Raw genomic sequence first — 13,282 nt, forward strand, 5'->3', positions numbered from 1 at the left:
AAAATGTAACAAGAGTTTTTTATAGGAGATATTAAGGAGGATAATTTTATTTTTAGTCACATGACTAAATCTAAGCTGTTGTAGAATTTATTCTCTAACTTGTACTACAGTATATTTCATTTTTAATAGCCAGTGGTAAAAATATATTCACTATATATCTCTACAAAGTCAGTGATTCAGTGACTTAAAGTTTGATGGTTAATCGCACAACTTTACATACGGTAAATTAGCTTGGGTACACAAGGCCCTTAATGTATTTTCCTCTGGTACAGTACACTCACAAATGCATCAATGATGTACAGTATGTACATCAGTCTTCTTCCTCTACCATGAGCTCATACACTAGTCAGATGTTGTCCACGAGACAATAAGACAAGCTAGGAGAGGACCTGATCCAAGTATTCAGTATCTTCAAAGACATTGGCAGAGTCAAACAAGTGGACTGTTTCAGAATTAGTAGTGAAACACTGACCTGAGTACACAAAGTACTTGGAAATGCATTGAAAATTGAGAACAGGAGGTGCCTGCTTGTTGTGCGAGTCTGGAACAAGCTTCCCAGCTATGTTGTTGTATATTCCACAAACAGTGGGATGAGATGCTTCAATCAATAAGCTACTAGCTACCAAACAGGCTAGACTGCCTGAATTTCTGTACATAGTTGTGGATTATAGTTTAAACTAATATCAAATACAATTATACTATTTTAAATCTACTTATTACAATTAAATGACAGAAAAATAATTTTTGTATCCAGATAATTCTAAAACAAATAAAATGTTTGTAGGGCACTGCTATGCTTGCAGTCTATGAACTCCCTACTTTATCACCAAAAATAAAAGCAATAACTGTTTGTTCACAAAGCTCAGCAACATGACAGAATGAGGCCATAATTGATCGAAGAAGAAAGGACATGCTGTATATAAAAGTGTAATTTTAAAGTCAAGACACAAGTACAGGATAGACTGCATTCATAATTCAGTAATGAATAATGAAGAAGTGGCATTTTTAAAACCCACAAGAGGGACGTTTGCTGGTGTAAAAACATTTAATACTTTACAGTATATTTAATTCCATAGTGATAAGAAAAGTGCTGAGTCTACATATCAGAATCTTTAACTTGTAAGAAAGGATATCAATGAAAAACTCTGAAAATAAGAAATGTAGGCAATGGATTACATTTATTCATTCAATGCAGAACTTTAAACAGTAAACTGATTTACTTCCAAGGAAATGATTTTGATTCAATTATTTATCTTCCTGCCTTTACATTGAGAAAAATTTAAGAAACCTGACAGTGCTTTCTTTTTGTTGTACGATCCTGAAGATCGTGGTTTACAGTATAACATTCTAAACAAATCCTTTTGACTTTTTATTTAGATTTATTGTGTTATAAAACATCGTTTTGCATTGTAATTATTTTCTTGTCATATTTTCCGCTGTTTTCAGTTGACATTATATTTTATCCTACTCTATATTTTAATATAATAACATACTGTAAGAAAAGATACAACATTTCCTACAGTGTGAATATGAATTGAACTTTGAATCATAAGGTATTCATAGGCTATTCATATGGGTTTCCCTTTTCCTCACAAATGAGTCATAAGTAAAGGGTCTTTCACTACTGAACTAGAAGCATCATATCTGCAGTGAGCGGAACAGACTTCAGGTAGCACTTTGTATATATGTGTATATACAGTATGTACTGTATAATTGAGCATCTATTAGCATAGAATATTCTAAAATTCAATGTGCTCAGATGAAGCATATTACAAAGATTCACCTTACATTTCTTCCCGTGCGACCTCCCTGTCAGGTGATTTTAATTTCCTGCGTTTAGCCTTCACTTTTCTGTTCCCCTGGTGCGTGCCTTCAGCCTGCCTTGTCGGCTGAGAACTCAGTGACGCCAGCAGCTGCAGGTAGTTTCTGGACCCAGGGTCCAGCAGGGGGGCTCCAGAACAGAAAGCGGTTCCGCTGTTGCCTGGTTCCATCCGCGATCCGCTACTGCTTTGAGGACTGTGGGACTCTGTAGACTTTGATCCGCCACTGCTTGTGTCTTCATCGCCATCCACCAGTGAACCAGGGAGGTTGGAATGGTGTGGGAAAATGAAGGGCTGGTGAGGAAAATAAGCTTCAGGGTTGTACAGAGGCAGGGAAGGATTCTGGATACAGCGCAGGAATTCTGCATTGTGTCTTGTATTTGGAATAGGACCCTGTAAAAAAAACAATAGAATGATACCATCAAAGACCATTAAAATTTCTTATTAATTTATTTAAATTGTTAATTTTTTATTTTATTCATCCAAAAAACACCTTGCATATTTTTTTATTTGTAGTTTATTCAACTAAACATTTTGATTAGTTGGTATTATTACATTTGGGTTTCTTGTAACTATTTTTCTGACATTTCTTTTTGTCTTTTTGAGATCGAAGGACATAACTTTGTACTGGCTTCATTAAATTATCATAGGGCTATGCAATTCTGGTCCAGGAGAGCAGTTGAACTCCTGGGTTTTCATTACAACTCAGCTTTCACACAGGTAAATGCTTCTGGACCAATTTAACAGCTTTTCCTAGGTGCTTCTGTTTTATAGAGACCTTGGAAACCTGCAGACACACCAGTCCTCTAAGATGAGGATTGGACACCCCTGACTTATCACATGTATAAAAGATTTTCAGAAATGTCAGTGTGGTGAACAGGAAGACATTAGACCAGCAGAAGTGCTCAAACTGCCAAATCATGAGTTACATTTGTTGACGGAGCAGTAGACAGTGCTAAATTGTGGCTAACTCAAGTGAGGATATTGCTGCAGTATATCTTCTCTTAGAACAGAGAAGAATTCCCTGAGCCTTACTCTAGGCATGTGTCTCATTCTGTATGTCCAACAGAAATCTTGCTGTCTGACTATTGTTCTAATTGTGGCCAGACAAAACCATCTAGGAAAGGAATTTTAAACATACAGTATTACTAGCTAAATAATGAAGTGAGCATTCAGGATTTATAACTGTTCTTTCATTTAACAAACCTTTTTAATGTCATGTACTGTATATGTGTTTTTCTCAGTTCCTCTACAATATTTGATCTTACTTATTCTGTGAATAATGATGCAGTCCACTTCTTGTTCTTTTTATTTTAAAATATGTGTGGTTTTCAGCATTCCATACTACACAACCACAGCTACATTCTGAGAACATGAAGTAGTGGCCAAGTGCTTTATGAGAACGATTTATTTTTTACTAAATCACTCCATCTGAAAGAATTCACAATTGCAGCGATTTGGCAGTGCAATCTCAAATTGAGATGCTGTTTAGACAAAATAACTATCCTTTCTGCCATGTAATTGGCATTAATTCCATAAGGTGCCATTCATTGGAATCTCAAACACGTAAACGTTATGTTTTTAATATATATGTTAATTATACACAGCATTGGTTGAATTGTTTGAATGTGTTAAAGCACAATGACATTATTTATAGCAGCAAATCCCCTGGTTCAAAGGAAGCTACTGGGGAAATTTACTGCAAATGTAACACAACGACACTGTTTTTGCTGTGAGAATTCAAGGCCTAGGTGGAATAGCAGGGATAAATTCTTTTTTTGAAATTAGAGTTTCTATTAACAGAACTGTGGAAGCAACAAGTCTCAAGGCTTCGTCTTCAATACTCAAATGTGTTTCTTTAAGCAGTATTCCTATTTTCTTCAGATTATGACAATAACTAGGCAGCTCTTTTCAATTTGCTAACCTCTTGTGAAATTTCTACAACCTTAACAGAGAAAATTATAATTTCCACCCTAATACATATTTTTAAGTTTAAGTTTAACTTAAGGAGCTGATGTACAGTACACAGAGATATACTTTGCTGTAATGCATCCCACATCACAAAGTCAATCAAAAAAAGCTAACTGAATATTCGACCACCTCAAAATCAAACTAGCTTCTGAAACTGTTTAAAAAAATGTTTTTTGTCACGTAGTTGGAATTGTTACTTTAGCTTTATGAATTAGTGTATTAGGTATGTTATGATACATAGTGTAATGCAGATTGAAAATCACAGAACAGTTGGAAAAAGCTAGAAAGATATCGCTGTGAAACATGTTTATGGTAGTATCAGGGGCAACAGTAATACAGCTTGTAAGCACTGAAATTATAAGAATTTATCTCCACTACAGCTCAAGGTCTTTAATTAATTCTAGTGTTAATGAACAAATAAAATGTGTTGCCAAGTTAATTTACTGCAAGAGAAGCAGTAACGTGTATGAGATGTGGTGATTAAAGAAATTTGTTTTAAAAGTTAAAGAAGAGAAAAGTAAAAATGTTTGAAAATAAATAGGCTTTCGAAATGTTCAGCCACCTAATGAAAAATACCTTTATTACATTTGTCTCATTGCGATAATAATCCTATATAATATATTTTCAAAAAATCCTATGTTCTGTTACTATTTATAATAATTTAAGATAAGACACTGCTCATTTGAATAAAGTGAAATCTGAAGTACAGTACCAATATACTGTTTAAATACTGCTGAAATGATGGAGAGTCCTTATCATTGTAGTATGACTAAAGTGTCCGGGTAAGAACCAGATAAGAGGTTAATGTCTGCTATTTAATGTGGAAAATACTAATAAAATTGAGTAGATAACACATTTCGTAAAACCATACCTTAGTATACCGACAGTTCACTCCTGTACCCAGAGGGCCATCATGTCTTCTCATTTTCATTCTATTCCAGACTCTTAATGACTTGAATTGAATCAATGGTTCACCTAATCAGTCTAGACTACTCCTGGTTCCAGGTCTTACCTCACGGAAGATTATAAATTACGTACAAAGCTGCCCTCCACGACTAAAACTGAATTATCACTCCCTTAGAGACCAGAACAGAAACAAGAGCAGCTGATGTGTACTGTAAGTGCTGGTGAAGACCTTCACTCTAAACCTTAAATAAATCTTCATCATTTACCTTTAAATAGTTTTTATATGTTTCTAAGCCCCTGAAATGGCAGTATGTCATACAGTACTAATAATAACACATTCCTTGCATAACTGAAGTGTTGTGGGTAGCCCAGTGGTGCTCAAACCTGAACCTGGCCTTTGTATTATTATTTACAATATTATTTGTATTATATTTTTAAATTAGGTTTCATCTTTTAACATTTAAAATAGGCTATGTAATTGCTGTGAACCTTGTAAACCCTGTACCAATTACAGAACTCCCCTCATTCAGATGAGCTGCCTGCAATGTACTGAAACTAACAACCTTTGGAAAAGGGCAAGCTTTGGGTATTTGTCTCTTTGTCATTACCACCTGTCCCTGTTAATCTTACAACTGATTGCCTATTAAGAACAGTTTTGTTAGAAATAATGGAAAGCCAGTTGACTGTTTGAAGTTACAGTATGTGTGCTGAAGTTGTTGTTGCTGAAACAATATGGTTAATGTGAGGTATTTCTGTAACTCATGAATTAGGGCAAAAACAGGTTAACCAAAAGTCTAAATAAGCAAGCAAATCAATTAAAGGCATCAATTAGCACCAGAGTTTTAGAGCTCAGCTAGAATGATACCCAGCTGACACAGTGGTCCCCCAGGAGCAGGATTTGGTGTAGCAGATATCCCTCTTTATTAATAATGAAGTTCAACAATACAAGAATGTATAAGTAGGTTTTAAATGCGCTTTCCATGCTTTCATAACATGAGGAGACATTTTGTACCACACCAGATGCTTACTACTGTAACATTGTTTATGCAAACGCATTTTCTGCTACAATGTGTTTAATAAAATAAATCTCTCTAGACCAAACAGTCCTTGAAGATTTATTAAATATTCAGAGCATGTAGTTCTAAGCAAAGAACAAAGGCCACATAATTTGAACTTTAACTCATACTTCACAGGCTGATGCTTCAGTCAGTCTGTGAAGAAAAAGCAATTATTGTACTTGAGCTACCACTGGGAAGAGTCGTATAAAAAAAAGGTCATTGACAAGTCGTTTCATTGAAGAAAAGATTTGTGGTAAGAAATCAATTTTGCTAAAAGCACTGTAATTGTGCCTTCCTGACTGAAAAAGCTTTCAGATGTGGAGGAATACTGACAAGACATTAGCCTCCTGAATCACTAAATCCAGTTTCATCAACAAAACCCAGAATTATTAAAATTTACATTTTCTATTACACAGAAAAGAAAACGTCAAAATAGACTAATGAAACAATATTAAAAAAAAATAAAAAGCCCAGACATATCTAATTTAATTAGCCCTACCTTATCATTATGTACTATACTACTTGTCTTACACTGACACCTCATATATTGTAGAAACAGCACATCACATTAACCACAATACTGCAATTGAGTCTGACATACTGTACCAACTCACTGAGATATGACTTGTTTTTCAGTTTCTTATTCAGCAAGCAAATTCTGATTAAAATAAATCAAAGCTTTGAAGAGTTCACAGACGCTGTCGGGCCTTACCGTCTGCCATGGATAAGCCAAAGGACCTATATTATTAGCAAAATATGAGGAGCTGAGTCTTGGCTCTTTGGTAACATACAATGGATGTGCTCTCATCATTGGGTGTCCAAACGAATTCTGCAAAATAAATAATTGAACATATTAGATGAGATTAAAAATACTTGTTTCCAGGTGTAAAAGAAGAATTACCCATCCTTGCACTTAAGTAAGGACTTAGGTTTTCCCACAGGATACACAGCACATGGGTGAAAATAAAATAATTTTGCACATGGTAAGGATAACTAATATTTCACTTCACAATAAATACTCTACAGTGTGCATCTCTCTTCCAAGTCAGATTTCAATGGTTATAATAATTCAAAAAGTAGATAATTATCAGAAACGCTTGTTGTGGGGGACATCAAAGCTGGTTTCATGCTCCAAAGAAGAGAATGAATGTCTGTCTGTCATTTGTCGTTCATCAGAGAGGGGTATTATATGTAACTATTTTTTTTCTAAATATGAACATGTGGTGCCTCGTCTTGGGTAAACTGAGTACAAAACATCTCTGCTAATGAGGAGGAAATAAGAAAGCAGCTTCTGTTTAAATTATGTTTTAAAAGAAGCAAAGCAGAGAGATGACTGCTGAGATTTTAACTCCTTACTTATGAAGATAATGCACAGTACCAAAACTGATCAAACTTTTATTCAACTGAATTTCACTATCTACTGTATGAAATGATGTGAAAAGAAAACTGTCAAAACACTGGCATATTCTTAAAAGTTACCATACTCCCTGAGACAATTAAAGATAATCCATCACATCTTCAAATGTGCTACTGTAGGTACTGTACAGTATAAAGTTTATTTTACAGAAGAATTTGTGATTGCCACTCTATCCTAACTGTAATTGTAGTGGTATTAGTTATTTGTTTGGTATTATGTCTTAACGGAACAAGTAATAGGTTTATTCCATGCTGAAAAAAAGAAGAAAGAGAACACAACGTTTTAGCTGTGGAGCCTTCTTCAGGTGTGAGGAAGGCTCCACGGCCGAAACGTTGTGTTCTCTTTCTTCTTTTTTTCAGCATGGAATAAACCTATTACTTGTTCCTTTGCAGCCTACGCATGCTGACGCAGCTACCCACCTGAACTGTTATGTCTTAACTGTAATACTACTAGCTTAATTATAATTACATTTTATGTTAATATGCCCTTGTGGATTGGTACGTATTGGTCAGATCAAAATCACATTAAAACTGTTCTGCTGAACGTAAAGCAGTCATTCATAAAGTAGGACTACTCTATTGCAAATACAGTAAATCTGGGTTTGGATCGTCTACACACTCACTGTTCATTTTGGTGAGAAAAAGATGCCTTGTGATGGTAATTTAGTGAAACTCATATTACACAAGGAAGCTTGATAGATGCTTGAGATTACAAAGTTAAACCTGTGTTTAATTGGCCTAAATGTAATGTACATTTACATTGTGAGTGTACACACTCATGCAAGGCGCAATTTTACAAAAGCCAATTAATCTACAATATGTCTTTGATTGTGGGTGGAAAATGAAGCTATGTATGATTTACTGAATTTAAATAGACATTTCTTCAAACGTCTTCTGCGTCTCCCCTTGCCAGTTCAGGTCTTTGATTAAAGTACATAGTACTTATTTTAATATCTATGCTCCACTACATTGAATGCAAAACATGCAGAATGTCCTGTGTTTTAGAAACAGGAGTACAGAAACTAGATGGATGAAGTACTTGGACTGATGGTTAAACTAGTTTGAGAAACACCAATAACATATTAACAAAGATAAAGAAACAATCAAGTATCATACTTACAAATTCCATTTGAGGCCCTTGCTGACTAAATGCTCCAGACTGAGGCATTCTCCAGGGAAATGCCTGAAGTCCTTGCCTTGTTCTAAAAGTACAGACAGAGAGCTACAGTATATGATAGTTTTTTTTTTTCATTTTTAGGAATTAAATGTAGAGTATGAATTAATAGAATTACGTCTCAATTTGTAGATAAATGGGATCAGGGCTAAAAGGGAACTGTATTGTTTCAAACATAAATGATAATCTGTTTCAAACAGGAATTTGTACTGCTTTACTATCTGAAAGGAAAGTCATTGTAGATGCAAACTTAAAACAAAGATACAGTAAGAAACAGAGTTACAGCAATCCCCCAGCCTGTCCTGAGCATGTTTTCCCTAATACAAACAACAACAAAAAGATGTACAACAGTATCTCAAAATCTAATACCATGAGACATAACAAATCATTTAACATACGGTACATACAGTACAGTATCTCACTTGTTTAAATTACCTGAAGTCTTTGAGTTACAATGATTTCCATTTTTGTCCATCATTTTCCATTACAAAGGTACTCATGCCTAAATCACAGCTTAATTTATTTTTTTTCAGAAAGCTGAAAATGGATTTGTTCAGTGTACTGTATGTAGCACATTTTAACTAAAACACATGAAAACAGAAGCATCAAATCAGAACAGGTAGCAGTTTTTTTTTTTTTACTGGAGAATAGAACTGAATACTTGAGCCCCATCTAAATGAAGGATATCTTATTACACTATGATGCTTAGAATTATTTTAAGCTCAACTGCTGAAAGTGATTGAAATAGCAGTGTTGTAGATATTAAATACAGAATTTGAAAATGTTACACAAACAAAGGAAGAAAAGCTGTAAAAACAGTAAGTGTTACATGTTTGACAGACGGTCTTGGTAATAGCAAAGCCAACTTAGCAAATCCTTTCCTTTGATTCATGAGTTTAAATTATCTCCACTATTCGTTCAGAATAAAAAGCATTACATTGGCACTGATTTTCATTTTCTTCTGCATTAATTAAAGTTATTATGATAAAGAATGCAAATGTAAGTGGTACATTGAGCATATCTAAATCTATTTATCATAAGAAGGTCCTTGGGCCCTCAAATCAAAGTCCCCATGTATCGCAGTATTTAATTGTTTACACCTTTGAGACAGCTGTGCCCATCTCAACACCAAAAGCAATTTCAAATCAAGCTATTTAGGTCAAATGAGTGCAATCTGGAATAGGGCCATACCTCTGGTAGATGCAGACATTTCTTAAGGTAACGTCTGGAGTAATCTGAAGTTTGTCCCTAAAATCACAGCCAGCAATTGATCCATTTTAATTTTTTTTTCACACACCTTGTCTGACTACTGCAAGACATAAATGAATGAGTCCCCCAGCATTTTGAGCCTTCAGGATGCAATGGGCTTCTTTTGTTACACTACGTGAGATTGTCCAGATGCAGTAGTGTTCTGGGGGCTGGCCTCTTCACTCTGGCTACTATTTTGGGGGGAAATATCCATTGCTCCCCAGTGTTTGTTTGATTGATTCATCCACTAATGATGGTCATTCAGTGCTGGTGGTCTCTATGTTGCCCCCTCCACCCTCCACAGCCTCAATGGGCTTTCCTTCCTTGATGTCATACAAATGAAGCTCTCCATTGCAGAGGTCCACAGGACCTGGGGAGAACTATCCAACGCTCAATACTGCTACCTCTATGCTTGTGAAGGAAGGGGGTGGACTGGGGGGGGAGGAGGGGTGGATGTTTTTCCACATGGAAAGGGTGTCAGGGATGGGGGATTCATCAATATGCATACTGTACTGTACATTTGTTTGCAAGTCAAGCGCTACAAATAAAAGAGCCTCCGTGATATACATTTAAAGCTGGCTAGAGTATCTTTTTTCTTTTTGTAAGGGAAAGAACAGAAATAACAAGGAATCTAAATTTCCGTGATCTAAATTTACAAACAGGCCTTAAAAGCCTTGCAAAACTCAAATGATAACTCATCTAATGGACAGCTGTCCAGCCAGAGAAGCAATGGAAATAGATGATGATGATAATGCATTCATTGAATTCTGTTTACACCTATTCTTACCTTCCCTACTCCAACAATGTATCCTTTCAATATTAAAATGTTCTGTTGTTTGTCTTTTATTCATTACTTTTTCGGTAGAAAATAATCTTGGAATCAGTGGTAACAAATGACATTCCTTATTTTGAGACTAAATTCCTCACAATGGTAGCGAGCAAGTTGAATTAATTTCAACTTGTGTTTCAAAATGAATAGGGGTGCACAAATTTCCAATGTAGACAGAAGATGCTCTGAAAGTACCTGCAATTATATATATATTATATAAAATATATTGGCTTCGTATTTTGTGCTTAGGTCCTATAAAAATCTTCTTTTCTACGCTAAAATCTTTTACATTTTCACAAATAACATTTATCACCTTACTATACTCTCAAGCAACAGTTGAATTTGTTCCTCAATCAGGGTGCTTTCTTTATACAAAACATGTAGAAACACCTCAAGATCCATATTTACATACCATATACAGTAAAGCTGCGTCAATAAAATGAAAAACATGTGATCAATATTTTTTACAGCATTTGGTTTAACAATGATTTTTTCATTCTAAAATGTAATAGCCATAATATTTTAATAATAACTGCTTCTAAAAATATAATTATTCAATGAAATTTTCTGCAGATTGCATTCAATTAAAAAAAAACATGATTCTTCTAAATATTGACGTATATGTATTGATAAATGAAACTCATGTGCTACAATAAGGTCCGGGAATCCAGATGTTTGAGTTTTTCAATCTCTGATTACTGAAAAATAATGTATTCTCTCAACTGATTAAGAGAACTGAATTATTTCCATGGAATGGAAATAATGTTAGACAGTGTTGCACAGCAAAACTATCAAGCATGACAGACAATTCATGGACAAAAAAAAGCATTGAATTAACCCTTGAACTGGAATTAAAGAATTTAATAGGAGGAAGGTATCTAGAAAACTGTAGAAAACCTGGTTAGCCTCAGCTGTTTTGATATTAAGAGAGCTGGCAGGCAGCAAACCTTTTGTGCAACTCTGGTAGTGACAGGTCTGTATTTAGGCTCAGGAATGTTTGACAGCTGAACTTTTGTGATGTTTGCAATGTCCAAGATATTCATTTTCAATACTGCATGTCTTTTCCTTAACGTGACATTTATTGTAACACAGGAGGCTGTTCCTGCAGTATCTGAGGGGTAAAAGCACACAGTTTACACTTTAAGATTTGAGGAAGAAGAGGACAATGGCGTCTCTCTGACGGACTCTGTGGAGGGCCTTTCATAATAAACCTATTTCAAAACTACACTGAACTGTGCTGTGAATTGTTGCCTCCCTACCAAACTATCATTTCCATAAAACATGCACTGAAATGTAACAAACATAGAATTCTTGATTTGACAGGGATGGATCTTTTGGCTTTTTGTGAACTCAGAGCTTGATCCTCGGTCTGCACTACTGCTAAAGAAAACAGAATTCACTACTCCAAAACTCTCATCCTGTGACTTCTGGGATCTGAGTGCCCATGAGGGAGTGTCATTTCCAGGCAGACTCATTACGTACGACAGCATGATCCCCGTTATTCACTACTCATTTCACAATCAGCATCAGTCTACTTGATGCCCATCAACTGCCCACAGGTCAAACAAGTTTCAAACCAGCTGCACTGAAACAATGCTGCAAACATACTGTACAGGATCATATCACTCCTGGAGAACAGGAGTCACCATGGCAGGCTGAATGGGTACAGTATATAGACTCGAACATCTTTGAACATTTCTTAGATTTACACTAGGATGCTCTGGAGCATATAATTAAATTAACCAGGTCAAGTCCATCCCCCTTGGAAATACTGGTGAAGTCTTGTGATGGCATTGGAATATTCATGTTATTTGCAATACTGTGTGCAAGATATCACAGAGAAATAGTGTTTGATCATAAATATTGATCAAAGGTGGTTTTAGATGTACATAGAATATAATACATATATTTACAATGTAAGTACTGTACATATTGTATCAGACAATATACAGGCTCTACTTTAAGATTTCTTAAATAAAATCTACAGTATGTACTTCATAATAATTGTCTACTGTAAATTTAGTCTGTAAAATTAGTGTAGATCAAAGTTATCTGTATAAGTGAATTTATTTCATCCTGAATAGGATAGTAATATATTATTGGACATATTGTAAGTCTAATAAGGCAAGCACGAAACATTTTTAATGCTACAATAATAAAAAATAGAGAAAAAGAACTATCAGATGCAAGAATATATTTGTGTAATAACATTTAAAACTAGAAATGTCCACTTTACCTGAAATATTCACTCAAAACTCCAGGCTGAGAAGAAAGCAGAGATGTAATCTAAAAGGCAAAACAAACTCGTTAAGCCTGAACTCTTATCACAACATGTGAAAGAAATTACAATTATAAAAATTCCTGTCAAGCTTTCAGACATTTACATACACATAACGACGATCAAAAGAGAGTATTTTTCCCCTCTAATATCAGAGGAATTACTCAACTGAACAGCAAGAAATTAAAGTAAAAATTAAGTTCATCCATCACTGTTTATGAGCCATGAAAAACATTATATAGAAAATAAATCTTTCTCTGTAAGACACTTTCCGCCACAAATGCTTCACACTTCACATGCATCAAATTTCAAACACGCACAGGCTTGCTCTGAAATCCAGCAAACCTTTGCAGAGTGAGAAATAAATTCTTGTATTCCTATATGACATTTAACTTTAAAACAGAACTGTTTACCCTTCACTGCTGTGCAATCGTAAAATGTATTATTATTCGCTAAACCCAGAAAATTAAGAAAAAGCAATCTTGTTCTCACAGAGTAACACTAACTTCTTCCTTGACTTTAATCAAGGATGAAAGCAGTTAAGCTGCTTTGAATTATTTAGCCATCACTAACATTTGCAAA

The 13,282-nt window shown here is 34.9% G+C and overlaps 1 protein-coding gene across 2 annotated transcripts in view; it reads right to left on the reverse strand.

Annotated features, from left to right (window-relative positions):
* Nucleotides 1-1,026: 1,026 nt before the first annotated feature.
* The window catches only part of LOC148645618 (uncharacterized), a 114,522-nt gene continuing 102,266 nt past the window's right edge, over nt 1,027-13,282 (reverse strand). For both annotated transcript variants that reach the window (XM_088611449.1, XM_088611448.1), the window contains exons 16-19: nt 12,659-12,708; nt 8,292-8,373; nt 6,468-6,584; nt 1,027-2,213 (exon numbers count right to left, since the gene is read on the reverse strand). In XM_088611449.1, the coding sequence (XP_088467575.1) occupies nt 1,785-2,213; nt 6,468-6,584; nt 8,292-8,373; nt 12,659-12,708 (678 nt within the window). In that variant the 3' untranslated portion in view covers nt 1,027-1,784. The remainder of the gene's footprint in view (nt 2,214-6,467; nt 6,585-8,291; nt 8,374-12,658; nt 12,709-13,282) is intronic.

Source organism: Lepisosteus platostomus, chromosome 18 (assembly GCF_059453375.1).
Source record: "Lepisosteus platostomus isolate fLepPlt1 chromosome 18, fLepPlt1.hap1, whole genome shotgun sequence".
Classification (NCBI taxonomy): domain Eukaryota; kingdom Metazoa; phylum Chordata; class Actinopteri; order Semionotiformes; family Lepisosteidae; genus Lepisosteus; species Lepisosteus platostomus.